Source organism: Macaca fascicularis, chromosome 10 (assembly GCF_037993035.2).
Source record: "Macaca fascicularis isolate 582-1 chromosome 10, T2T-MFA8v1.1".
In the NCBI taxonomy this organism is placed as follows: Eukaryota; Metazoa; Chordata; class Mammalia; order Primates; family Cercopithecidae; genus Macaca; species Macaca fascicularis.
The window spans coordinates 34,386,238-34,411,527 of NC_088384.1; the positions used below are offsets into that span (position 1 = coordinate 34,386,238).

The window sequence follows — 25,290 nt, forward strand, 5'->3', positions numbered from 1 at the left end:
CCACCTGTCGCCGGCCCCGGCCCTCCAGCCACATCCTCACTAACTCTGTTTGTGCGTGCATGGGGCAGTGGCACACACTGGCAGCAGTACTTCCGTTAGGCGCGTCATGAGCGGGAAGGAGGATGAGACACCTGCTCCTCACCGGCTGGAGTGCATGTGGTCATTTTGCTCCAGGTTCCTCGGGTCGGGACCGAGCTGCTCCTATGTGGCTGGGCACCCCAGAGAGGGGCAGTTCAGCAGCCCTCAGCTCTGATCAGCAAGGTGCAGTGCTGAAACGCCACTCATGACCCTTCGGGACTGCCTGTTCGGGGGACCCTCTGTCGTTTGAGCTCTTCGAGTGAAGATTATGAGTATAGACCCCAAGTCACATTTGTCATCTTTGAAGTCTATAAAAGTTTTCTTGTTGGCCAGGTGTGGTGGCTCACACCTGTAATGCCAGCAATTTGGGAGAATCACTTAAGCCCAGGAGTTTAAGACCAGCTTGGGCAATATAACAAGATCCTGTCTCTACAAAAAAAAATTTTAAACCCATCTGGGCGAGGTGGCACACGCCTACAGTCCTGACTACTTGGGAGGCTGAGGCAGGAGGATCACTGGAGTCCAAGAGTTTGAAGCTGCAGTGAGCTATGATTGCGTCAGTGCACCCCAGCCTGGGTGACAATGAGACCCTCTCTCAAAAAAATCTTTTATATAGTCTCCTTGTTTCATTTTCTTAGAGGCAATAAAGAGAGTCTTATGAATAAAGGCAAATCCCTAACCTTTGCCCCTCTGGTTGCCCACGGTTTGTTCAAAGCATTTGATGCTCCCTTGAGCCCTTGGCACCCACGTAGGCAGGGGGCTGTGGCCATCCAGTCCATGGACTTGCACTGGATTGGCCCGTTACCTCCTCTGTTCTTGATGGCACTGGGTGCAACAGCCCTGGCCAGGCCACAACCTCTCTTCTTCCCAGTGGCCAACAGCTGCCTCTGCAGACCCCAGAGTCGGTCCAGGTGCACCTCCACAATTCTTTCTTCAGACTGTACTTGACTTAAAAGAGAAGCATCCCTGTTCTCTCTACTTGAGTGTCATGTCTTGGAAGACTCTCATGGATACTGCTCTTCTGAAGGAAGTGGCCCTTGATACCAAACAAGAAAATAAAAGGATCCTGATTTCTCTCTTTCCTTCCCTTGTAAGCCTCCTAGAAGCAGGAGGCTTGGTGAAACAGCCTACCAATGTTTTTACTCCCACAAAGTTTTAAAGACCAGACATCTTTATTGGGGAAGCAGGTGATCTCAGTGATAAAGCAGTGTGTGTCCCTTTATTGTTTTAACTGCCTAACAGTCGGTCCCCACTCAGCCTCCTGTCCCTGTACAGAGGTCGGCAAGTGTCTCACTCTGTGGATCTTAGGTGTGCCCGTGGCACTGAGGGCTGCTGCAGGCTGGGGACTCTGCAGACCTCATGCCCTCTGCCTGCTAGCACCCCCGTCCTGCTAGCACTCTACAGAGGACAGCTTGTCCTGTCTGCCTGGGCACCAACTCCAACATGGGGGACAGACCTCTCCAGGCCCCCGCTGGCCTGCCGCCCACCCCTGTCCTAGGCCTCCGTGCACCTGACTGAGGAAATTTCTCTTGTTCTCTCCAGCCAAGAACCTACACAGAGGAGGAACTGAATGCCAAGCTGACCCGGCGCGTGCAAAAGGCAGCTCGGAGACAGGCCAAGCAGGAGGAGCTTAAGCGGCTGCATCGAGCCCAGGTAAAACCATGGAGGATGGGACCAGGGCACATGCGCAGGAGAGTTGGAGAGCATCTTCTTCTCCACCCAGCTGCTCCCTGCCGCACAAGCCAGTGCAGAGCAGAGCAGAGGCAGACAGGCCTCCCTGCCATCCGGATCACCTTTGGCTGGTGCAGCCACAGAGGCCCTGCCTTGGTGGAGCTGTCAGTCAAAAGGGAAGAGCGGGCCGGGTGCGGTGGCTCAACGCCTGTAATCCCAGCACTTTGGGGGGCTGGGGCAGGCAGATCACTTGAGGTCAGGAGTTCGAGACCAGCCTGGCCAACATGGCAAAACCCCGTCTCTACTAAAAAAACAAAAATTGGCTGGGCGCGGTGGTTCACGCCTATAATCCCAGCACGTTGGGAGGCCAAGGCGGGTGGATCATGAGGTCAGGAGATCGAGACCATCCTGGCAAACACGGTGAAACCCCATCTCTACTAAAAATACAAAAAATTAGCCAGGCGTGGTGACGAGCCCCTGTAGTCCCAGCTACTCGGGAGGCTGAGGCAGGAGAAAGGCGTGAACCTGGGAGGCAGAGCTTGCAGTGAGCCAAGATCGTGCCATTGCACTCCAGCCTGGGCGACAGAGCGAGACTCCATCTCAAAAAAAAAAAAAAGGAAGAGCCCTGCATTGAGTTTCCCAAATCCTTCGTTGTGGAACAATCATTGTAAATCACCTTGTTCAATTGTGAGGACTGTCACCAGGATCCCTTTGTGGCCCCTCAGCCTCTGATAGGCCTGGAATTTTTGTGGGAAGAGGTCAGAGCTCTCCTCCCGTTCTCCAGCTTGTGTTCAAGCTGCACAGACCCTGAATCTAGACCATTGTAGATTTCTCTTTTTTTTTTTTGTTTTGAGGCGGAGTCTCACTCCATGGCCAGGCTAGAGTGCAGTGGTGCTGAGCTCACTGCAACCTCCGCCTCCCTGGTTCAAGCAATTCTCCTGCCTCAGCCTCCCGAGTAGCTGAGACTACAGGCGCCCGCCACCACGTCCAGCTAATTTTTGTATTTTTAGTAGAGACGGGTTTCACCATGTTGGCCAGGATGGTCTCAATCTCTTGATCTCGTGATCCACCCGCCTCAGCCTCCCAAAGTGTTGGGATTACAGGCACGAGCCACCGCACCCAGCCTTCTCTTTTAAATTTTTCTCATAAAGATGGGATTTCCACTGCACTCTTCAGGAACCCCCTCCAGCACTCTAGCATTCTTGCCATGAGAACAGTCTGAGGTTCTGGTACTCAGGCCCCTCCTGCTACAGTTTACATCCACTTCATGTCGCTGCAACACTCCTGGGAGGGTGGTCACGACTACTTGAGCCATGTCCATACGCTTTGGTGCTGACTAGCAAGGCCCGGAGCCTAGCGTCTGCACAAGCTGGGTGGTTCTGGTGCAGGTGGTCTCCACACCACACCCTGAGCGCACCGCCCACAGATTACAGCCCTTTCCAGAGCGGCAACTCATTTGTTTCCCCTCATGCGGGTGTGGAGTTGTGTGTCCTCCTGAAGCCAGGCTGGAGAGCCGGGTGCTCAGGCTGTGCTGTCTGCCGTAGATCATCCAGCGGCAGCTGCAGCAGGTGGAGGAGAGGCAGCGGCGGCTGGAGGAAAGGGGCGTGGCTGTGGAGAAGGCGCTCCGGGGCGAAGCAGGTACTGCCGGGCTCCCTCCTAAGCTCTGCTCCTGTAGGAAACCCTCCCTCCCGCCGTGGTAGGCTAGTTCTACTTCACCTCACCTGGAATTCAGCTGCTTTTTCAGCAGGATTTTCTGGGGCCCTTCATCACTGAGATCTGGGGCTTCCTGTTAAGCAAAAGAAAATACCCGTCTGAGACAGCCCCAGGCCCATCCTGCTCCGCAGCCCCTCTGGGCTGCCGTTTCCCGTTTCCCGCAGAGCGAAACTCAGTCCCCAGCATGTTGATGGCGAGCGCTGGCTCTTCCCACTCCTTCCCACCCCTCCATTTACTCTAGGAGGGAATAACTGAGAGTGAGAGAGATTGAACCGCAAGGAACCATCACAGAACTGCACTGAGCAGGTCCCCAGCCTGCACCCCACAGGCTCCCTCCTATCGTTAGTTCCCTGGGACCCTCCTGCCCACAGAGCCCTAGGCACCGCTGGTGGGGGAGCATGTGGCCACCCTCGGCACACGCAGATTTCCAGAGGGCATCCGGGCCCTGTGTCTGCTGAAGGCCGGCCACCTAGGGTAGGGCTGGAGAGGCTCAGGACATGTCACTAGCCGACGTGGAGCAGACTCCGGGGAGTGACTGGCAGGGCCCTGTGCTTGTGACTGCCAGGGAAGCACTGGAGAGTGTGTTGCGCTCATTCCTGCCCTTCCGCTCAGGGAACCCGCGGGGCTGCGCTCAGCATAGTTGCGCACAGAGAATGCAAGGGAGTATCTGAGGCGTCTCTGGCCCAACGGCCCAGGAAGTCCTGTTGGTTCGGGACCTTGAAGCTGTAGGGCCAGCCCGGGGAGTGCAGTGGCCACTCTGCCTTCTCAAGCATCCACAAATCTTCGTCTAGTCTCTGGATGGGGAAACTGCCATCTCTTTATAGCCTGCAGGTTCAGCGTTCAAATCGTGAGCTGGGGATGAAGAAAAGGAGTGTCCTCTGACTTCCTCACTCTAGTGTGGCAGAGGGGAGCAGGGTGCCTCTGCTGACAGGCAGGCTGTCTGTGAAACGGAAGAACTGGGAGGAGGCGGCCAGGAGCAGGGCCAGCTGCTGCCATCTGATCTTGCTCAAAGACTGACCCATGGGTTCCTGGGAAGTGCCTGGTGTCAAGATGAATTCCTATGACCTGTAGGACTGAAGTTTGTGCGGTGGGGAGTGAGGGAGTCGAGAATGGAAGTAGGTCTCCTTTGCCGGGCCCTTTAAGGCCTGGAAATTGCAGCTTATCAGTCTCCTCAGTGATGACCTTCAGGCAAAGAGAGGGGATGGGGAGAAAGGTGAGGATGCGGATGTTTTTGGTTTGGGCTCACCTGATGCTGTTAATGCATGAAGCCTGGGCTACCAAAGGAAATGCAAAAGCTTGAAGCACTTAGCGTCCGATAGGCCAAGACGACTGGGCTGTGTTACTGTGAGACAAGCACAGCAAGGCGATTTGGGTTCACCTGAGAGGGTCCGAGGTTTCCCAGAGAACCTGCGGTACCCCTCCCCCCTGCCCTCCTCAGTTAAGCCTGAGCCCAGATGGAGTTGGCCCCAGCCCACCTGTGCCCGACTGCGTCCGGGCCTGCGGGGCCCTGCCCTCGTGCTGTTTCTCTTCTTGCAGAAGATATCAGGAGAGAGCCTAGGCCCGTCTTCATTCCTTCTTGCCCTTCTCCGCAAATTACTTCTGCCAGGATGGATAGATCTCAACACACAGGCAGAATAACTCAGCAGTGTGTGCACCCACAGTTCGTGGTTTAAGCCCTTCAGGAAGAAGACAGCACTCTGCCCTCCTTACTCACAAGGTGGAGGTGGTGGTGCCATCGAGGTTGGTGGTTTCCGTAAAGCACTTGAGGGCCCGTGGCCTCCGAGAAGTCTGAGTGTAAAACCATGCTTCAGTGCCTCCGTCACAGGCCCTGTTATTCAAGCTTCTGCCAAAGGGCCGGAAAATAACATGCTGTTGAAGATTGGCGTAGGATTTTGCCAGAATTCTTTCTTCTAGTTGTTAGATACATCTCCTCAAACATATACAACCCGAATGCCATCTAAGTCAGTGGTTTTCAAGCTTGTTTTTTTAGCAGCAGAACCCTTTTTACAAGATTATAAGTTCAAGTTTAAAGTCAAAAAGCAGCACTCTAAAATGCTGATAATTAACATAGATTTGAAAATACAGGTTATGGCAGAGAGTTGTGGACATGACTGAGTCCCAGCATCCAGCCAGTACACACAAGAACTGTAGTTGCTTTAAGTGAAAACAGGGCTTTTTTTGTTTGTTGGGTTTTTGGATTTTTTAACAGCTTACTTAGAAATCTCAGGATATTCGCAGTTTAAATGATGTAGATACTAGACGTTTAAAATGAGGCAAGAGCTTTTTTTTTCACAGTTGGATCGTAGCAGATCTAATAGCAGTTCCTGTTCCTCATGACAAACAAGAGGCTCCCAAACAGTAAACAAAAACCCAGCTACGCTGGAATACCACAGCAAAACGTGTTACCCACCTAAATGAAGGGACTCGCTGACAGGCGTGCATGCTGTCACTGAGCTGTAGCTCTCCTGGACAGACCCTGAACGATGGCAGGTGAGCACGATGCTGCAGGCCAGAATTTAAATAATGAATTAAATGTCCTCTTCACTAACACATTCCCGAGGAGTTCAGTCACTGACACACAGAGAGAGGCGGAAACTTGATCCTGAGGGTACCACAAACTCAAGCTCACCTGGCAGCACAGATTATTGGGTTGATGGTCTCCAGTGGGTGAAAAGTTGGCATATAAAACATTTGGGCCGGGCACAGTGGCTCACGCCTGTAATCCCAGCACTTTGGGAGGCCGAGGCGGGCGGATCACCAGAGGCCGGGAGTTTGAGACCAGCCTGACCAGCATGGAGAAACCCCGTCTCTACTAAAACTACAAAAAAATTAACTGGGCGTGGTAGGATTACATGCCTGTAATCCCAGCTACTCGGGAGGCTGAGGCAGGGGAATTGCTTGAACACGGGAGGCAGAGGTTGCGGTGAGCTGAGATCGCGCCATTGTACTCCAACCTGGGCAACAAGAGCGAAACTCTGTCTCAAAAACAAAAATATTTGAAGGTGGTGTGTCTTATTTTAATAAGGTCTCTTAAAAGAGCTACAAGTGTTTGTACATCAGGTATTTGGGAGACCCCTTGGAATGCCTTTGGAAGAATCTTTAGGGTTCCACAGAAGCTTGAAAACCACTGTCCTAGTCCAAACTCCTTCCTTTATCTTCAGCAAATATCTCTATCCAAAGATGTTTCTGTTCTGTTTTTCAAGATGGGCCTTAGTAGGTCTGTTGGGATATTTCCTTGTGATGCATTTGAGAAAGTCTCAGGAATTTTCGGGAATTATGGTTCCTACCATAAGAATATAAGAATTTACAAATATATCATGTTCCTTCTCTTACGTGAATTGAATACATCCCTTCCAAGGCTGGTCTCACGTCACAGTTCCCTGTGGCCCTGCTCCTCCTTGGCCGATGCCGTCTGGGAAGCCCAAGTGTGCGTGCTACTGCTGCTCTCTCTCCTGCTTCTGCGTCCCATTCCTCTCCTTAGTCTCTTGGCACCTGGCTGAGCCCTGAAAAAGGCAGTGGCAGCTGGGCATGATAATAATCTGGAGTCTTCTCATCATGGCAGTCCACCCTTCCCTGGGGACTGTAGTAAACTGGCTGGAACCTGCTACCATCTCACTCGGTGGTCTCCAGCTTCCATCGCCGTCTGAGGGCGTCAGACTTTGTTAGCCAAGCTGCCTTTCCAGAGAAGGGCTCTGGCGTGGACCTGCCATCCCGTTCTCCGTTTGTCTAAGGTATGACAACGTATGGCCAGGCCGCAAGGCTTAGCTTCAGCGCCTTTGATCCTAGGGCCAGGCCACGACTTAGGTAATTTCCAGTCCTGGGGCACCTGGGAAAGCTTTTTGTTACAAAACCATCGGTTCAGCCTTGAGCATGCGTTGAAAAGCTGGGGCAGGACCGCATTCTACTACTGTCTGCTGTGTCACTCTCAAGGGGAGGCCCTCAGGTGGGACTGGAGACTGTGAGGATCTGCATTCAGAATGTGGGGTTTGGAGAAAAGGCAACACCATGGCGGCCGAGTGCTGTGCTCGGTGTGTGTTTATGATTCTGGGGAGATGAGGACCGCCCGCTCAAGCCCAACCTCTTGGCAGCGCCCAGTCTGCATCTCAGGCATGGAAATTACATAGCGCTCTTGACCAGACAGCTGCGGAACTACCAGGCTAGGAGTGCCCTGGGCCAGCAGACCTCCAGGAGCCTTGGGGCAAGTGCCTGGGGGAAGAACTCTGCATCAATCTCTGCTCGTTTCCTGTTTTTAAGAAGGCCAACTGAATTTGGAGGCCTAAGCCTCGAAACAGGATCCCCTTCCTCTCAAACCCATTCAGCAAAAGTGGGTGTGCAAGGCGTTTGATAGAGTCAGCAGTGGGGTCGTGGGAATTCCTGGGAGAGCACCGACTGTGTGAAACCTAAGGATTGCAGAGCTTCTGTAGGACGTTTGCCTCCTGCCTGCAGCTTCCTGAGGCTGGGGCTTCCAGTATCACAACTGACAAGCAGGCAGCCCCGCACTATTAACCCTTAGTTAGAGAAGGTTGAGTCCCAGGGGCGGGAGTTCCCAGCAAAGCCAAAGCCTCTGTCCTGGATGTTCCCTGGCGTGCGTGGGATGTGTTGATAGTGACTGTTGACTCCCCGCGGTGGGTTTGACTTACTGCCCTCCTCCCACAGCCACGCAGTATGCAGATACGGCATGTGTGGACATGCGGTGTGTGATGCGCTTAGGCACGCATGCTTTCCAGCCGTTCCTCTGCTGCCTCGCTGTGTCTGCGTTTCCTACGCTCCGTATCATTGATTGCTTCGGGTGTGGGGGGACAGGAGGGTTACCTGATGGAATAACTCTCTCTTCACCGATTCCTTGTTGTAGACTATTGGGGAGAGTCTTATTACAGTGACCTCATCGACTTGCATCTGGGTGGTATGTATGGCAGCATCCGCGCTGACACTAACCCCGCTGACACCCTTTCTCCACCCGCGCTTCCCAGCCCCTGCTCACAAAAACAAGGAGAAATCAACCCAGTAACCAAATGGCAAAAGCACAGACCCTTTTCCAGCTCAAAACAGCAGCGTGCTGATCTCCCCGCTGCCCACATGTGCTCTAGAGGAAGATCTGAGCTTGCTTTTGCTGCCTGGGGTCGTTTTCATTTTTTATGATAAAACTTTGCCCACCCCACTCTGAGGCCAGCCTTGCGTCTGCATCCTGGTCCCCTGAATACACACACTCCAACACAGCTTTTGCCCTGAATCTCATCCCTCACTGCTTGTAGGAGTCATATCTGCTAGGGAGCTCACTGCCTGCCACCCTTACGCAGAGAAGAAAACACGCCAAGATCTCAGCCTGACCATTTCCACTGGGGTGTGCTCTCATTTCTCCCCGAAGAGCCGAGTGCCAGGGAAAGGCTTCTCTTTGTGATTTCTGCCCAGATTCACCAGACTCAAAGCCAGGTTGACAGGTGCCCATAACAACATCCCTCCCTCCTTGCTCTGTCCTGGGGCTCACTTTGTACTTCTTTTCAGTGAAGACAGGAAAAGCTCAAGGCCATGGTTCTCACAGTGTGGTCCCTGGACCAGCAGCAGCATCACCTAGGGGCTTGTTAGAAAGGGACAGTCCTGCCCCAGACCTGCAGAATCAGAAACTCTGGGGTGAGGCCTGGTTATGTGCTGTCACAGACCTTCCAGTGGGTTCTGATGCCCTCTAGAGCAGGAGAACCACTAGCTTAGAGGTTGCAGTATGTTTGGCATCTTGCCATTTGTACTAGTTCAGAGGAATGACTGATCCCTGTGTCTCATTTCTAAGCTTTGGGCAGCTTTTCCCTGGGCAGCTGCCATTGTGTCGAGGGGAATGCTGGGGGCTCTGGCTCCTCCTCCCTGTCCCTGTGTGCTTGATGTGGCAGTCTGCCCACTTCATCTCCCCGTGGAGGCTCCATGCCTAGAGGTGGCCTTCAAACAGAAGAATGGCAAAGATCATTGTCTCATGTTTTACCCTGACCCCATTCTTTTAAGAGGGTCACTTCTTGGCCCATTCATTTAAAAACCAATGTCATAATTCTGTGATTCCACCTATCAGACAGTGCCACATCCAAGGCGGGGCTCTCGCCTCCCTGGGAAGATAGACTGTTGCTGTCTGTGCTTCCTATGTTCTCCGATCCCGCGCTCCCACGCACGCACACCCTTGGAGACTCCATCGGTGTCCCAGGGCTTCCGGTGTGTTCCCGGACCTCCACACTCAACAGCCACTGGTGCTGCAGAAGGGCCGGTGCTTACATTCCAGTTAACAGACCCTTTTCCCGTCTAATGCCTCTTGCCTCCTCCTAACATCACCTCGGGAGTGTTCATGTCCATGCTAAGCAAATTTCCATGTGTGAAAAAATTCACACCTGTTATCCCAGCAATTTGAGAAGCCAAGGCAGGTGTATCATTTGAGCCCAGGAATTTGAAACTAGCCTGGGCAAGATGGTGAAACCCCGTCTCCATAAAGAAATTTTCAAAATTATCTGGGCATGGTGGCGCGTGCCTGTAGTTCCAGCTACTAGGGAGGCTAAGGTGGGAGGATGACATGAGCCCAAGAGTTTGAGGCTGCAGTGACCTGTGATTGCACCACTGCACTCCAGTCTGGGCAACAGAGCAAAACGCTGTCTCTTAAAAAAAAAAAAGAAGAAAAAGAAAAAAAGATTTGTTTACATTCAGAATCTCCTGGAAGGGACTGTCAGAACGCATTTCTTTAGGATTGTATCCACCCTTCCCTCGCAGTTCAAGACGCCATTAACACACCCATCAACACACCCATCGCATCTCCTGCTTTGTTTTTTGTTTTTTGTTGGTGGTGTTTGTTTTTTGAGATAGAGTCTTGCTCTGTCACCCAGGCTGGCGTGCAGTGGCACGATCTGGCCTCACTGCAACCTCCGCCTCCCGGGTTCAAGCGATTCTCCTGCCTCAGCCTCCCAAGTAGCTGGGATTACAGGCGCCCACCACCCCACCCGGCTAATTTTTGTATTTTTAGTGGAGATGGGGTTTCACCATGTTGGCCAGGCTGGTCTCGAACTCCTGACTTCAGGTGATCCGCCCGCCTCAGCCTCCCAAAGTGCTGAGATTACAGGCGTAAGCCACTGCACCTGGCCCGCATCTCCTGCTTTCTTTACCCGCCTTGCTTGAGAAGAGGTAGTGAGCTGCTTTCTCCTCTGGGTCCCCAGACTCCAGCTACTAGCTTTTTGGATTTAGAATTCCAACAAGTTCCAGGAGGAATTGAAGTAAATAGAAAAAGGAAACTCAGGGTGCCTTGTGAAGTACAGCGCCCCACCACTGACACCCATAACCCTTTGGAGGTGAGCGCGCCAGCCCATCACTTCCCCTTTCCCAGACCGTTATGCTGTGTAAATTCAAGCCTTCTTGGGTTCTGCTCACCACATGGGGGCTGCTGCTAGAACGGGACATTCCCCTCTGCAGGGAGTCTCTTGTGGACTTCAGGCCCTGTTCTCGCCACGCCCGTGAGGATGACGGCAATGCCAGAATTAGGTTTCTTTTCTGTTTCTGCTGTTTCATTCTTGGAGCACTTGGTAATATTTGTTAATTGAAAGGAAAATCACCCTTTTGAGATCTGGAGCCTCATGTGAAACCTGGTTGCCCCTCTGTGCCTGCATCCCCAAAAGGCCACCCCGAAGCCCCATTTCTGTGCCATAGCACCCGTCTCATTTCTCCTGTGGGCAGAGCAAAGCTCCAGGCAGCCCTCAGAGCGTGAGGAATGCCACCTCCTGCCCAGAGGGGCCGACTCCTACCCCTGCCCTGTGCTCTGCGTGTCATACTCCAGGCTCTTTCAGTGGCTCTCAGTGAACTACCTAAAGGCTCGGAAAGTCTTTTTTCAGCCACAGAGTATAAAGAATGAAAATTTCCCTTCTTCGCATAGCTGGACCTTGTGATTTCCAAAGAAATCATTAAAGAGACTCAAAACAACCTGTGGGCCAGAGAGGAAGGGTCCCCAGGTGGCCACTCCCCTTCTGCCTTCTTCCCTGGGACCCTGAACAGGCCCAGCCCAGCCTGCTCTATTGCACTAGAACAGACAGATGACTGGAAATCTAGAAGAAAACCACATTTCTTCTAAAACCGATTGAAAATACACACACATCATTTCTAGTTTTTGGGGACCTCATCTCTTGATTTATGTATCTCAAAGGAAAATTTAAAGAACACGAAAGGTTTAGAAATGTAACATGAAGGACTGGAGGGTGGCCTCTTGCTATTGTGAGATGGGGGTGCAGGGGTGCCTGCCCCTTGCCCTTCTGAGCAACCATCTTCCTGTTCTCTCTGCTTCTCTGAGTTTCATGTTGATAGATTCTTGCTTTGCCTGACCAGTCCACCGTCAGCCTGGCTCTGCTTTGCTTAGGAACTTTGGAACCTGTGCGGTTTCCCAACGTACATATGTGTGTGTATGTGTGTGTGTGTCTGTGATTGTAATTCTTACATGCATTTGTTTGGTATTTGCTTTCACTTTTCCTCCCAACCTGGAGCTTTATCTCTGCACTAAGTCTGTGTAGCGCCAGGCGTCTCCCAGCCCCGCTATGTGTATGCTAGACTGGGACTGCCGAACCGGCGTCACCCTGTCATGACAGCTGCTCGCACGTCTGCAGTATTGCACACCAGCCAGCTGGGACCCCTGTCAGGGCCATGGTGTTTGTCGTCACTCAAGGTTTTAGACTGGACCTCAGCCTTGCAGTGCCAAGGCTGCCCCCGGCCAGGAGCATGGCACTGGTGGTGCCCACCAAATAGGCTTCCTGAGTTGGGGACTCAGAATAGCCGAGTGCCTTCTTAGTCAGCAAAACATTTGGTCAGTCTTCCCTCACACTTCCCAGGCTGCATAACCTGAGCAAGGCAGAGCGGAAAATCTGTGGCGGCCCCATTCCATAAACCTGAGCCGCCAAGGAATTCCAGCCCTGAGCACTTTGCTTTCTGAAAGTTTTTGAGACAGGGTCTGGCTCTGGCACCCAGGCTGGAACCTACCCAGTGGCGCCATCTCAGCTCACTGCAACCCCCACCTCCCGGGTTCAAGCAATTCTGCATGAGCCTCCTGAGTAGCTGGGACTACAGGCGTGCGCCACCACACCCGGCTAATCTTGTGTTTTTAGTAGAGACGGGGTTTCACCATGCTGGCCAGCCTGGTCTTGAACTCCAGACCTCAAGTGATCCACCGGTCTCGGCATCCCAAATGCTGGGATTACAGGTGTGAGCCACTGCACCTGGCTGCTTTCTGAAAATTTAATCCAGTCAGTTGGGCATAGCCGTGACAGGTAATTCCCCTGGTGTTTCCTAGAAAAAGGTGACAAAAGCTCTTTGGTGTCTGTGACAGCAGTTAGATAAAAAGGCATTGCTCCAACGCTGTATTTATCATAATATTTGTTATTATTTATAGTGGTACTATATTTAGCAGTCAGTACAGTGGCATTACCGCCAAAATAAGTGTGAGAAATGGGAGTCCACCCTGGTAAGTAAGGGCTGCACACGGCTGCCCAGAGAGGAAGGAAAGTGGGGCCTCAAAATATGCCTGAGAAATAAGTGAGCCGCTTTCCTGTTCCCGACGCCTTGGAGTGTGATCCTCAGAGACCAAAAGAAACTGAAAACCAAAAATGATCTCTGTCTATGCAGGATGTTCCAAAAGTGTGGCTGAAAGGGGAAGACGCTAACCTTGGGGCTCTACGGAGTTTGTGTGCATGAAACACACAACAGCGTATCAGAAGGGAGGGTGTGGGGCCAGCCTCTAACGCTTGAAAGGCTGGTGTTCTAAAGCGCTTGCAAGCTGATTATTTGGAATTCTGTATTTTCATGTGGAAATACAGTTGTAAATGGTGGCTCAGTTCATAAAAAGCCCATTTTCCTCATTACACCTCTGTGAATGGTATTAGTCTGGTGACACGCCACAACCTAACCCGTGTTCCCTGGGGAAATGCAACATTCCAGGCTGGGACCTCTGGGCTCTAGAAGTCTCCCTAGTGGGCCCTCGTTTGGTCTGCTGAACACTGCTTTAGGGACCTCCCCAGCTCTGTGGTGATGGTGCCTTTGTCCAACCAGGGGGAGCTGGGAGCCTGTCTAGTGGGCAGAGATGGATACTGAGATGAGGCCGGTCCCTAGGGCCAGTTGTTCCGCAACCTTGGAGAACTGGCCACCAACTGGCCTGCCTGCTGTGGCTGTGCACACCTCTGCTTCCCGACAGAAGCTCTTTCCTGCTTTGACTGCCACGTGGTTAGCATTGGTGGCTGGTGCATTTGGGGTGCTCAGTAAACATTTCTGGTATAAATGATTAGTCGCCCACATTGGCCTTACCACAAGCCATGATTCATGTATGACATTTCTGTTTTTGATATCAGCATCCATGTAGAAGCCAGTGGGTTAAATATAACCAGGCAGAATTGAAGGATGGAGTTGGAAATGCAGAGCGTCAAGCCAGCACCCACCACCACACAGGTTGTCACTGGTGGTTGTTGGGATGTGAACAGAGTTGGGCCTTTGTCTTGGCCTCTCTGGGTATTACTTACTTACTTACTTACTTATTTATTTATTTATTTATTTTTTTTTTTTTTTTTTTGAGACGGAGTCTGGCTCTGTCGCCCAGGCTGGAGTGCAATGGCGCAATCTCGGCTCACTGCAAGCTCCGCCTCCCGGGTTCACGCCATTCTCCTGCCTCAGCCTCCTGAGTAGCTGGGACTACAGGCGCCCACAACCGCCCCCGGCTAATTTTTTGTATTTTTAGTAGAGACGGGGTTTCACCGTGGTCTCGATCTCCTGACCTTGTGATCCGCCCGCCTCGGCCTCCCAAAGTGCTGGGATTACAGGCGTGAGCCACCGCGCCCGGCCTACTTATTTATTTTTTAGAGAGAGGGTCTCACTCACCCAGGCTGGGGTGCAGTGGTGCAATCACGGCTCTCTGCAGCCTTGACCTCCTGGGCTCAATCAGTCCTCCCACCGTAGCCTCCTGAGTAGCTGGGACTGTAGATACTCACGCTACCACACCCAGCTAACTTTTGTAGAGACAGGGTCTCACTGCATTGCCCAGGCTGCTCTCAAACTCCTGGACTCCAGCAGTCCTCTCACCCTGGCCTCCCGAAGTGCTGGGATCACAGGTGTGAGCCCCTGCACCTCCGAGCTTTCTGACCATATCCTCACCAATCCTTGCGAGCAAGGCACTCAAGCTTCTTGTCCCCCAGTCTCAGGGCCATGGCTCTTGGATTTTGAGTACCAGAAGGACTAGAGTAGGCCCTGCCTGCCTGTCAGATGACCATGGAGGCTCAGTGTGCGGGCTCATCTGCTGGCTTGTTTTTCCAGCTGCCCAGGTGTCTTGATGCAGTGTGCAAAGGTGAGAGTCTTGGTCGGAGAGAACGTGGGAATATAGAAGGACAAGTACAGAGAAGGGGACCTGCCCTACGGCTGGCCACTCTTTCCCCCACCCTGTCGGCCATTCTACCCCACACTGGGTCCTGGGTCCATGAGAGGCAGGGCTTGGAGTGAGGTGCTCAGGTGCGCTCAGGGACAGGTGGTAGTGTAGGGGGCACCCCGACTGAGGAATGCCAGGCCTGGATTCAGGTCCTGCCTTCACTGTCTCCACAGGCACAGACAAAACAGCCTCTACTTACCCTCTCAGGGCCTCTTCAGAAGACGAGGCAGGAAGGGACATCGGGCCTCCCTTCCGCGTGTGACATTCTGATCAGGGTCTGTGGGACTGCTCTTCCTTGAGCTGCCTGAGACGCCAGCATTTGTTAGATTTGCCTGGAGCCCGTGTTGGCCTTAAAGAGGGCAAGCTCTGAGTTCAGAGTGGGCAAGAAGTTTTGGCTTCTTTTCCAGGCTCTGCCACACTTAAATCCTTTGAGCCTCAGAACCCTCATTTGAATTTGCCCCTCCCAGCAGCCACACCTGGCCGGTGTGAGGATGAGGATCATGTGGGTGGTGCGTGCGAGGGCCCCTTGAAACCAGAGAGTGCCGTCCGTGCTCATCTCACGCACCGCACTGGACAGGCCTCCCTCCCTGGTGGTGTACTGTTGCTGTTTGAAATTTGGTGACAGGCACTGCCTGCCCGCCACAGGTCAAGCGAGTGGCACTAAACAGCCAACCCCAGGTCACACGTCCAAAGGAAGTGCTGCTTCAGAGGGAAGGATGGAGCAGATGTGCCCACGAGTGTTGGGTACTCAGCAGAGTGCTACAGGGAGGAGGGGTCCTCTGACCAGGACCCGCTCACTGCTCGGGAGCTCGGGAGGGGTGGCCAGCGTCCAGGGCACGCAAGAGTGCTTTGAGAAGTGGTAAATTGTAGCACCTGTTAGCAACAGATGGAAACCCGTTACCCTGACGTTAAGAAAAACCAAAAAACTTCCATTTGCCATAAGCTTGACAGCATCTTTGTTCTTAGAATCAGTGAACCAAATCTTCTGTTTCTTACATCCCCCTAAAAGGCAAAGCATTTCCTATAACCCCCCACCCCGGCCCCATGCACGCTCAGGTCGGGTTCCAGTCGGGTGGAACTCCCCTTGTTTGATTGGTTTTTCCCTTCCACTTCTTCTTTTGAAAATTGTATTGAGGCCGGGCGCGGTGGCTCAAGCCTGTAATCCCAGCACTTTGGGAGGCCGAGATGGGCGGATCACGAGGTGGGCGGATCACGAGGTCAGGAGATCGAGACCATCCTGGCTAACACGGTGAAACCCCGTCTCTACTAAAAAATACAAAAAACTAGCCGGGCGCGGTGGCGGGCGCCTGTAGTCCCAACTACTCGGGAGGCTGAGGCAGGAGAATGGCGTGAACCCGGGAGGCGGAGCTTGCAGTGAGCTGAGATCCGGCCACTGCACTCCAGCCTGGGCGGCAGAGCGAGACTCCGTCTCAAAAAAAAAAAAAAAAAAATTGATAGGGTGTTTTTTCTGGTTATAAAAGTAGCCTCGTTCGTTGTGGAAGTGGTGGAGCGTACAGGGAAGTCCGAAGGTAATCAGTGCAGCGTGGACTCACCGCCACTGACACGCGCTTCCGCCTCTTGCTAGGAGAAAGCCTTTTTGGTTTCTTTAAATGCTTGCTTTACCTGATGCTCCCTTTCCCTAATTTCATTTCGTAATTTCTGTTCCCAGTACTCTGTTATATTGTCCTCTGTATTGGGAAGGGCGTATGCGGATGTGGCCTACAGAAAAACAGCTGAAAGCTGTATTTTGTGCTGTCCAGAAAGCAGAAACACATGTTGTAATGTATACCCGTGCAGGCGCCTGCCCCTTCCTTTTGGATGTGTTGTGGACGTGTATCACATGGGCGCTGTTCCACTCCACAGCGTGGCCTATTCACCTGTGACACCAGTCGCAGGAGGTGGCAGGGAGTGTGCACGGACGTATTTGATGGGATTCATCCAGGTGTTCCAAGCCTCAACGCAGACTACACTTCGCAGCCGAGGTTGACTGTAGGTCGGCTGTAAGGCAGAGAATATTGTTGCGGAAAGAAACCCTCCCTCGCACCCATGCGTTGGGCTGGCTGTGCCGTGTGTATTGAGCGCACTGGGTACAGTCAGCATTTCACACGCATGCACGCTGTCCCTGGCTTTGCTTTCCAAGTTGTACCCAATAGCAGATTCAGTGTGCCCACAGCACTGTGCACCACACTGGAAGGGTTCAAAGGCAGAAAACACCTGTACTCATGCAGCGGCACCGCAGAGGGGCCTCCCAGCCAGCCGTGTGTCCTGTTGGCCTTCTGTTGAGTCAAGGCCATTTCTTCAACCCTGTTCTCTGTAAACCACACACTGCCCTCCCCGTGGGCCGAGGCCCCGTGTCTTCCTGGGCTCTGTTGTCCCTGTGTGTGCTCTGTGGTTCTGTGATGGTCCCTTGCCAAACTCCTCTCCCTCGTCCTTGAGTAGGCATGAGACCCCAGATCTAGAGATGTGTGTGCACACTGGCTCTCGGTGCCCCGCCAGCACTCCTCCCAGCATCGTTCCTGTGAGTTTCGGCATGTCCTGTCGGCCCACCCCTTTGGTCTCACAGTCCAGAGTGTGGCAGCCCCCAGCTGCAGCATGAGGTCCCCGCACAGCCATAGAAGGACCAGAAGGAAGAAGGGGGTGGCTGGCTCTCCCCGTGCCTGGGGGAGAGAGGGGACAGTGACACGGACGGGTGGAAGTCACCTGTGTGTGTGTACGTTTCCCCAAAATTGTTCTGGCTCAGAATTGGAAGCAGTGCCGGTGTGAGCGTCCTGGAGGCCCATCGCAGGATGGGGTGCTGCCCCCACAGACTTAGAGGCCCCCCTTGCCCTGCACTTGTCAAGGCCAGCTTTGCCTCAAGCACATACCTGTGGTGACATCTTAGAGGATTCCATGTGGGTCTGGGAGGTGACCCCAGGTTGTCACTTGCAAGCCTGGAAGCCGTGTTGGCCACTTACCGAATGCAGCCTGTCTGAGAGCCAGGCAGACCTATCCAGGGGCTTCGAGGAGGGGGCCCAAGGCCCCAGAGGCCACTGTATGACAACCCAGATGCCACTGCCCTCCTGATAAGGAGTAGAGGCGGGAGGGCCCTGTGGCCCGACTGCTGCCATCATGTAGGGAACACGTCATCCCTCTTGGAGGAACTCACACCGCTGCTCTGAGCCCACGCCCCGTCTGTGATGCTGCCCGGAGCTGGGTCTGCTCTCGTTCAGTTCCATGCTGAAAAAAGGACTTAATTCATTTGTAGACTTTGTTTCCCTTGTTTCTGCTTCTCCATTTCTTGTATTTTTTTCTTTTCCTCCTGTTGTTCCTTTCTCACTTTTTATGCTTTTTGTCCTCTGCTTGTTTTTATTCCACCTTCTCCCTGTCCCTCTCCACTTCCAAATTCCTGCTCCTCTTCTCCTCTTCCTTCTTGTCTTTCTCCGTCTCCTCCTCCTCTTCCTTGTTTGGTCCTTTTGAAGTTGAGCCCAGTGGCGGGACTCCACGACGTAGACCTCTCTCCTTCTGCCCTTGCTGTGTCCAGGAAGGTAACGTAACCTCGCCAACCCCATCCCCGCTACCTCGGAGGGGGTGTAGCCACAGTAGTCAAACACAGAGCCAGAACCCACCTACCTCTCTCTTTCTCTCTCTCTCCCTCTCTCTCTCTCTGACCCTCAATGGTCCTGTTACAAAATGTCATGAGTCTGTGGCAGTTTCTAAAGGTACAGTATCCCTTTGACTGTCTATGGGGAGGACCAGGGTGCAGAGTGAAGCCAGAGAGCCTCCAGGTCTGGGCCCTTCAGGGCTGCAGCATTGGCTGGCCTTTCATGGCTGGGGCCTTTAAGTCTCAGATCCAGATAGAGGGGCAGGGAAGCAGGTGAGGAGCCTCCCGCCTGTGTGCAGCGATTTGGATGGGAGCGTCAAGGAATACTGTCCTTACAAAGACTGGTCTACACAAGTGCCCTCGGGCCCCTTTCCAAACCACCACTGAAAGCAAACCTCTCTACCTCGTGTCTTGCCGAGTGTGTGTTTTTTAAGTTTGTCTGATTTGAAGTCTGTTGTGGTGATAAGATTGTCGTTGAAAGGCATGTGGGGGGTGTGGCCATGACTAACCCTGCTAACTCTTACCTGCCATCCACAGCGCTCACCCGACTCTCGCCCACACACCACAGCCCCTGCCTGGCGGCCGTGGGCGAGCTCGCCATAGCTAGTGAGCGCTGTCCGCACGTCTCCGGTGGCATTTTCTGTGTCTTCGCGGGGAGGTGGGCAGCGGGAGAGTCTCCCTGGTGCCGCCGCGGCCGGGCGCACTGGACAGCTTGCATGCCGGGGCCCCTCCTCCACGGCTGTGTGGGCACATTGTGCAGAGACGCTCCGAAAGCAGTGCATGGAACTGAGTGGGGACTGGCTTAAAAGCCAAGACCCAAGCCTATTGGATTGGGTGAGGAGAGCGCTGGTCCCCTGACCCTCAGGCAGGCACTCCACAGTCGCGGGCTGGACAGGCCGGGGGGTTTCGTCCTTCAGATGAGGCTCAGGGGCAGGAACCCCCTTGGGAGCAGAACCGCATGGGCACTAGGGCACGGTACAGACACTAACCCCTGCTTGTTGAACATAGTGCATTTCTGCCTCCTCGGTGTGGCCACTGGGTAGAGACTAACTGCCTAGCAGACACCACTGCAGATAAGAGACGTGTCTGTGTACCATGTGCCAGAAAGGCGGCTAGCAGTGAGGGAGGGCTCGGGCTGTGGCTGGCCCTTCAGAGGCTGTGTTCCTCACACTCCTGGGCTTGTCTTAACTGGCCTAGAACACACCCTGCCAAGCGACGCAGAGAGTGCAGGGGCCTCTGAAAGATGTGCCCGTCTAGTGCCCCTTAACCTGAGGCCCACGGATGGGCCGCAGGAAGCCCAGGAGCAGCCTGGAACTCTGCATCAAATGGTTTGCTCTGCACACATAAGCATTTTTCTAGGAAGAGAGTCCCTAGCTTTTATGAGATTCTCAAAGTGGTTTGTAATCCAAAAATATTGAAGAGCCACTGACACAGCATGTATTTTAGGCGGGACCACACTTTTACCATGAACTTCCGTGCTCCCTCCTTGGGTGGCCTGGTCCTTTGGAGACTTCCTCCTTCTGTCCTCCTGCCACAGTGAAGCCAGCGGTCAGGCCGCCCCCAGGGAGGTTTGGTATGGGCACCTGTTGGTTCAGGCAGCCTGAGCTAGCAGGCAGCCACCAGCCACAGGCATTCTATTGGATGGACCAGGGCAGGGCGTGGCCACCTCCTTCCATCCCCAGGGGCTGCTAGTGTTTCTCTGCTCTTGGTGAGAAACCCGGTGGCCATCCTGAGATCCCTACGTCGACCACGAGGGATCCCGCGGGAGGCATCCGGAAGCTTGATAGGCCACAAGTTAAGGGTTGGTTTCTTCTCTGCCTGGTCAGGAGGCAAACAAATGACAAGGCATCTATTCTGGTAGCCCCTGGAGAGGGGAGTGGCCCAAGAAAGAGCTGAGTTAATGAGCATGACCTGAGGGCAGGGTGCAGTTTACAAATTCACTTTGCATTGTTTCCGAGAGTGGTTTCCTCCAAGGAGACCTAGCACATGGCAAGTGCTAAATAAACATTGAGTGGGAAGAAAGAGGGAAAGCGACAGAAGTCATCCTAGGAGAGCACAGGGAGCAGGAGAGGCAGAAACCAGCCCCGGGGAGGGCAAGGTCCCCACTGGCGAGGTCGCTGACGGGGGAGCAGGGATGGCAGGACACGGGGAAGCGCAGGCCCCAGGGAGGGGGCGCCGGGGCGCCAGGGCTGCAGGCAAACCTTGGGCCTGGCTTGGGAGTGGAAGTTCCGGCAGCATCTTGCTCGGCCCTCTTTGCACATTTGCCCCGTGTGATTCCTGCGGGCCAGGGTGGGCACGGCACTCCCTGCACCCGACACGAATGTTCCCTCGGCAGGCATGGGCAAGAAGGACGACCCCAAGCTGATGCAGGAGTGGTTCAAGCTAGTGCAGGAGAAGAACGCCATGGTGCGCTACGAGTCGGAGCTGATGATCTTGTGAGTGGCCTTGGGTAGGGGGTGTCGGTGCCATGCTTGTCACAGCAGGCATGGAGGTCCTTCCGGATTTGGGGGTGAGGGGTGGTCCCCAGTCACTGTGGCTTATCTCCCTCCTGCCCTCCCTCCTCAGTGCCCGGGAGCTGGAGCTGGAAGACCGGCAGAGCCGACTGCAGCAGGAGCTCCGGGAACGCATGGCAGTGGAAGGTGAGTGGGGTGAGGCACCCATGGAGCCCAGGGTGGGTGCCACCTCCAGGCCCCTCACCTCATGCCTTCTTCTCCTTCAAGATCACCTTAAGACTGAGGAGGAGCTGTCTGAAGAGAAGCAGATTCTCAATGAGATGCTGGAGGTGGTGGAGCAGAGAGACTCACTGGTGGCGCTGCTGGAGGAGCAGCGGCTCCGGGAGAGAGAGGAGGACAAGGACCTGGAGGCTGCCATGCTGTCCAAGGGCTTCAGCCTTAACTGGTCCTGAGCTCACACCCAACGCTCCATTTTCTGTTGGCATCCGCCTGGCCGGGTAGTGGCCTCCAAACCACCTGGAGCCGCGATCTGAGGAGGCCTGGCACCTCCTTGGAGTTTACGCTCAGATGCCCGTGTGCTGCTTGGAAAGTGGTCGAGTCCCGCGTGCAGTGGGGAGCCCCAGGGGACAGTGGTTATCTGAGATGGCGCCACCTCCTGGGAGGAGGCCCACCTGGACCTGCCGCTCAGAGGAGGAGCATGGTGCGTATGGCATGACGCAGGGGACCACCCCGCACGCCCCCTGAGGATGTGCCGGCTGTGCCCCTTTCTTCCACTGGCACATTTGGTAAGAGAGGGAAGCTGCTCCCATCAGAACCACAGTGCGCCACCACAGCCTGCGAGGGGCACTGTCTTCTTCATGCTCCCTGGAGCACCACCAAAGAGACGTACACAGTACCCCACGAAAGCAGGGTGCGATTGAGACCCGGGATGGGGAGGTGTCCAGTCATGCCCACCCCAGCATCACAGGAGACATGGAGGTGTGGGCAGGCTCCGGAATTGATTATGCAAATTAGGAGGACGCAGGCGGGATCCACTCTCCCGCCGAACACCACACACTGGACCCTAAGTGGCCAAATGCCGGGGCCTCTCACTGGCTGCGGCCTGAGGCCTGTGGGTTGCTGCATTTTGCTTGTAGTTCACCACCATTTTGACACTGGAAAATGCTGACTTTGGGGGACAGGATGAGGCCCTACATTCTGCGCCCCCAGTTGGCAGACAGGCATTGTCCCTGTTCCACATCGATGTCGGGGCAGGAGGTGGCCTCTTCCTCGGTGTCTTTCCTGTGTTTGCACATTGAAATGAAGCTGACAACCTGGCAGGACGCTCAGCCGCTTCAAACCCTTTTTGTCAATTAACTTATTTTTTTAATACTTGAAAAGAAGTAACTTGGTTTGTATATCTTTACTAGAGACACTGATCACTTGATGCCCGGGTGCGGGAGCCACAGCGGCGTCTGCTGCGTCCCACGCAGCCTGGTCCGGGGCTGCCCGGCGCTCGCCACGTGCATCTATTTATTAGCCTTTCTCTTCGTATCACTGGCCTGGCTGGCATCAGGGAGCTGCCCAGGACCCCCGTTGGGTCCTGCTCACAGCTTTCTGTCCCCTCCTGCACCTGGTGCCTGCCTCACCCTGGTCTGGACCGCCCACGTGATGAGGGGCCATCTCCGTTCTTTTTTGGACCAAGCTAACAGCAGAGCTGCCACTCTCACCCTCCCGATGAGAATTCTGGCTCTGCAGAACTCACCCTTCTCTCAGTTTGGGTGCCAGGGCATCACCTTCCTCCACACGTGTGTTAACGAAGGTTTCAGGATGGGCCCTCATCCACACTGGCCGAGAGGGTGCAGGGTGGGACCCTGGAATCATGGCTGGTAAAGTCCCTCCTCCCAGCCTAAGATTCACCCAGACGGAAACGCGAGAGCTGTAGTGGATGCTGGGATGCAGGCTGGCCTCTCTCGAGCAGATAAGAGACTCCTGCCCTCCCTCCCTCCCAAGGGCGACGAGCACCTGCCTTGTGCCGGATCTTCATGGGGCCATAAAGGGTGGCAAGCCCCGAATCACTAGCTCCTATAGCCAAACCGTTCCTTTCTCACGGTTCTGCACCAGCCTGGCTGTGTACAGCTCATCAAGCCACTGAGCTAATCGGGGGTAGGGTGCTTGTCCATCAAAGCAGTTAGCACATAGTCCAGCCAGGAGCCCCCCGGGCTAGACCCACCTGCCCCTAGGGGTGCTCCAGCCGCCTGCCACCTCCCTGGGCTGGGGCCAGCTGGGAGCAGAGGCCTGGCGCCTCCAAGGCATCCCGTAGCGGAGCAGGCCGAGGGGCCGTGCTGACCTTGGGCTTTCCATGGGAACCACACTGTGCCTCAACTTGAACATTCATCCCAACTGCAAAGGAGCAAAGAACCTGTGTCATCCCTGTCCGGAAGCTGCCATCTCTCTCCCACGCACATCCAGGAAGTACGCTGCTAGTGGCCGCCATAGCTCTGATTCTCCTCCACCTGCTCTCACGTGAGGCAAAGGTCTCCTTTTCTCTTTACTTAAAAAAGGGGAGAGGAGGGTTCCTAGATTCCATCTTCAAACGCCAGTCTTCCCATAAAATTGGATGTGGGAAAAGACCTTCACTGCGGTGTGGCCTGTCCCAGACCTCCCCTATCGAAGGCCACAAAACCAGTCCAGGCCCGGCAGAGCCGCCTTTGGCCCTTGTAGCTCCTGCTGGCCCCACAACGGGGAAGCAGTTTGCAAAGTGGCTCGGAAGGAGTGTGGCCTAGGAATCTGCTACAAGTGGCCGGGTGTAGCAGGAGAGCCCAGCGTCCCCTCCTGGTCCCAGTCAGCCTTAACACTGTGGCATCCTCCGCAGCACACACAGTGGCCTGCAGTCTGGAAAGCGGACCCGAGCCTTTGCAGAGAGGCACCATGGAGCCGCAGGCCCGCACAGCAGCCCCAGCCTCCCACTCCTGACTGTGAGGACATCGGTTCTAGGAGAGCACTTTCTTCAAAGCTCCCATTTTGTAACCACTCGTTTGCAGTTGACTTGAGTACTCTGGTGACTTGCTGCGTGAAGCGATCTCCAGGCAGGTTTTCTTCCCAAGAGTTAAGTCTTCCCTTGAAGGCAGGGAAGCAGGATGGATACACATGTATCATACACATAAAGTACCAGGCGCAGGAGCAGCCCAAACTCGAGGCTGACTAAACTGGAGGCTGCACTGTGGAGGTCTGCATGCAGCCTCCCTGGAGGGCAGGGAGGGGGCGCCCCCGCCCCTGGGCTTGAGGGTGCCACTCCCCGTGGGCTTCCAGGCCTGCCCAGGTGATGCCTTCAGGCCTTTGCCCCTGGCGGCCATCCTCAGGCCAATTTTGACCAGCAATGATAGACTCTTCTTAACCCTTTCAAAAGAATTTTTTCAGTGGGACAGGAAGGAGAGTTAAAAAACATTTTTTTAAAGGTGGTAACATCTGACCCATGAAGGGTATGGGTCTGTTTTACGCTAAATAAACGTTTTTCAAAGAAATAGTGTGTTTCTTACGTCATTGTACTGTATTTTTCAGGTGGATGGTGTAGGTGCAAAGTATTATACATCTAGCTTTTGCCTGGGTGTGTGCAAGACTGTTTAAAGAATGCATCTTGCCGGGCGCGGTGGCTCACGCCTGTAATCCCAGCACTTTGGGAGGCCGACGCGGGTGGATCACGAGGTCAGGGGATCGAGACCATCCTGGCTAACACGGTGAAACCCCGTCTCTACTAAAAAATACAAAAAATTAGCCGGGCGTGGTGGCGGGCGCCTGTAGTCCCAGCTACTCGGGAGGCTGAGGCAGGAGAATGGCGTAAACCCGGGAGGCGGAGCTTGCAGTGAGCCGAGATCGCGCCACTGCGCTCCAGCCTGGGCGACAGAACGAGACTCCGTCTCAAAAAAAAAAAAAAAAAAAAAAAAAAGAATGCATCTTTTTTTTTTTTTTTTTTTTTTTTTTTGAGATGGAGTCTCGCTCTGTCCCCCATGCTGGAGCATAGTGGCCGGATCTCGGCTCACTGCAAGCTCCGCCTCCCGGGTTTACGCCATTCTCCTGCCTCAGCCTCCCGAGTAGCTGGGACTACAGGCGCCCGCCACCTCGCCCGGCTAGTTTTTTGTATTTTTTTTTTTAGTAGAGACGGAGTTTCACCGTGTTAGCCAGGATGGTCTTGATCCCCTGACCTCGTGATCCGCCCGTCTCGGCCTCCCAAAGTGCTGGGATTACAGGCTTGAGCCACCACGCCCGGCATCTTTTTTTTTTTTTTAAGTTTGTGCTTTTTTTAGTCCTCCATAATATCCTGGCTCAGCCACCAACTGCTGTCACTTGAGTAAATGTCTTAGGCAGCCAAGTTGGAGAAGCAGCCACTCTTCACACAAAGCCCCAGTAGCCTCTGG

General features: G+C 54.2%; 1 protein-coding gene across 29 annotated transcripts in view; it reads left to right on the plus strand.

The window, feature by feature from the left end:
• MICAL3 (microtubule associated monooxygenase, calponin and LIM domain containing 3) overlaps positions 1-24,399 on the plus strand; it is a 233,143-nt gene extending 208,744 nt beyond the window's left edge. For 13 of the 29 annotated variants that reach the window (XM_074004491.1, XM_074004508.1, XM_074004490.1 and 10 more), the window contains 6 exons: positions 1,621-1,731; positions 3,294-3,387; positions 18,322-18,561; positions 20,779-20,878; positions 21,009-21,082; positions 21,164-24,399. In XM_074004491.1, coding sequence (XP_073860592.1) covers positions 1,621-1,731; positions 3,294-3,387; positions 18,322-18,561; positions 20,779-20,878; positions 21,009-21,082; positions 21,164-21,348 — 804 coding nt within the window. In that variant the 3' untranslated portion in view covers positions 21,349-24,399. Of the gene's footprint in view, positions 1-1,620; positions 1,732-3,293; positions 3,388-8,314; positions 8,366-18,321; positions 18,562-20,778; positions 20,879-21,008; positions 21,083-21,163 lie in introns of all 29 variants that reach the window. The other 16 variants (XM_005568032.4, XM_005568024.4, XM_005568027.4 and 13 more) reach the window with 3 other exon arrangements.
• The last annotated feature ends 891 nt before the right edge of the window (positions 24,400-25,290 follow it).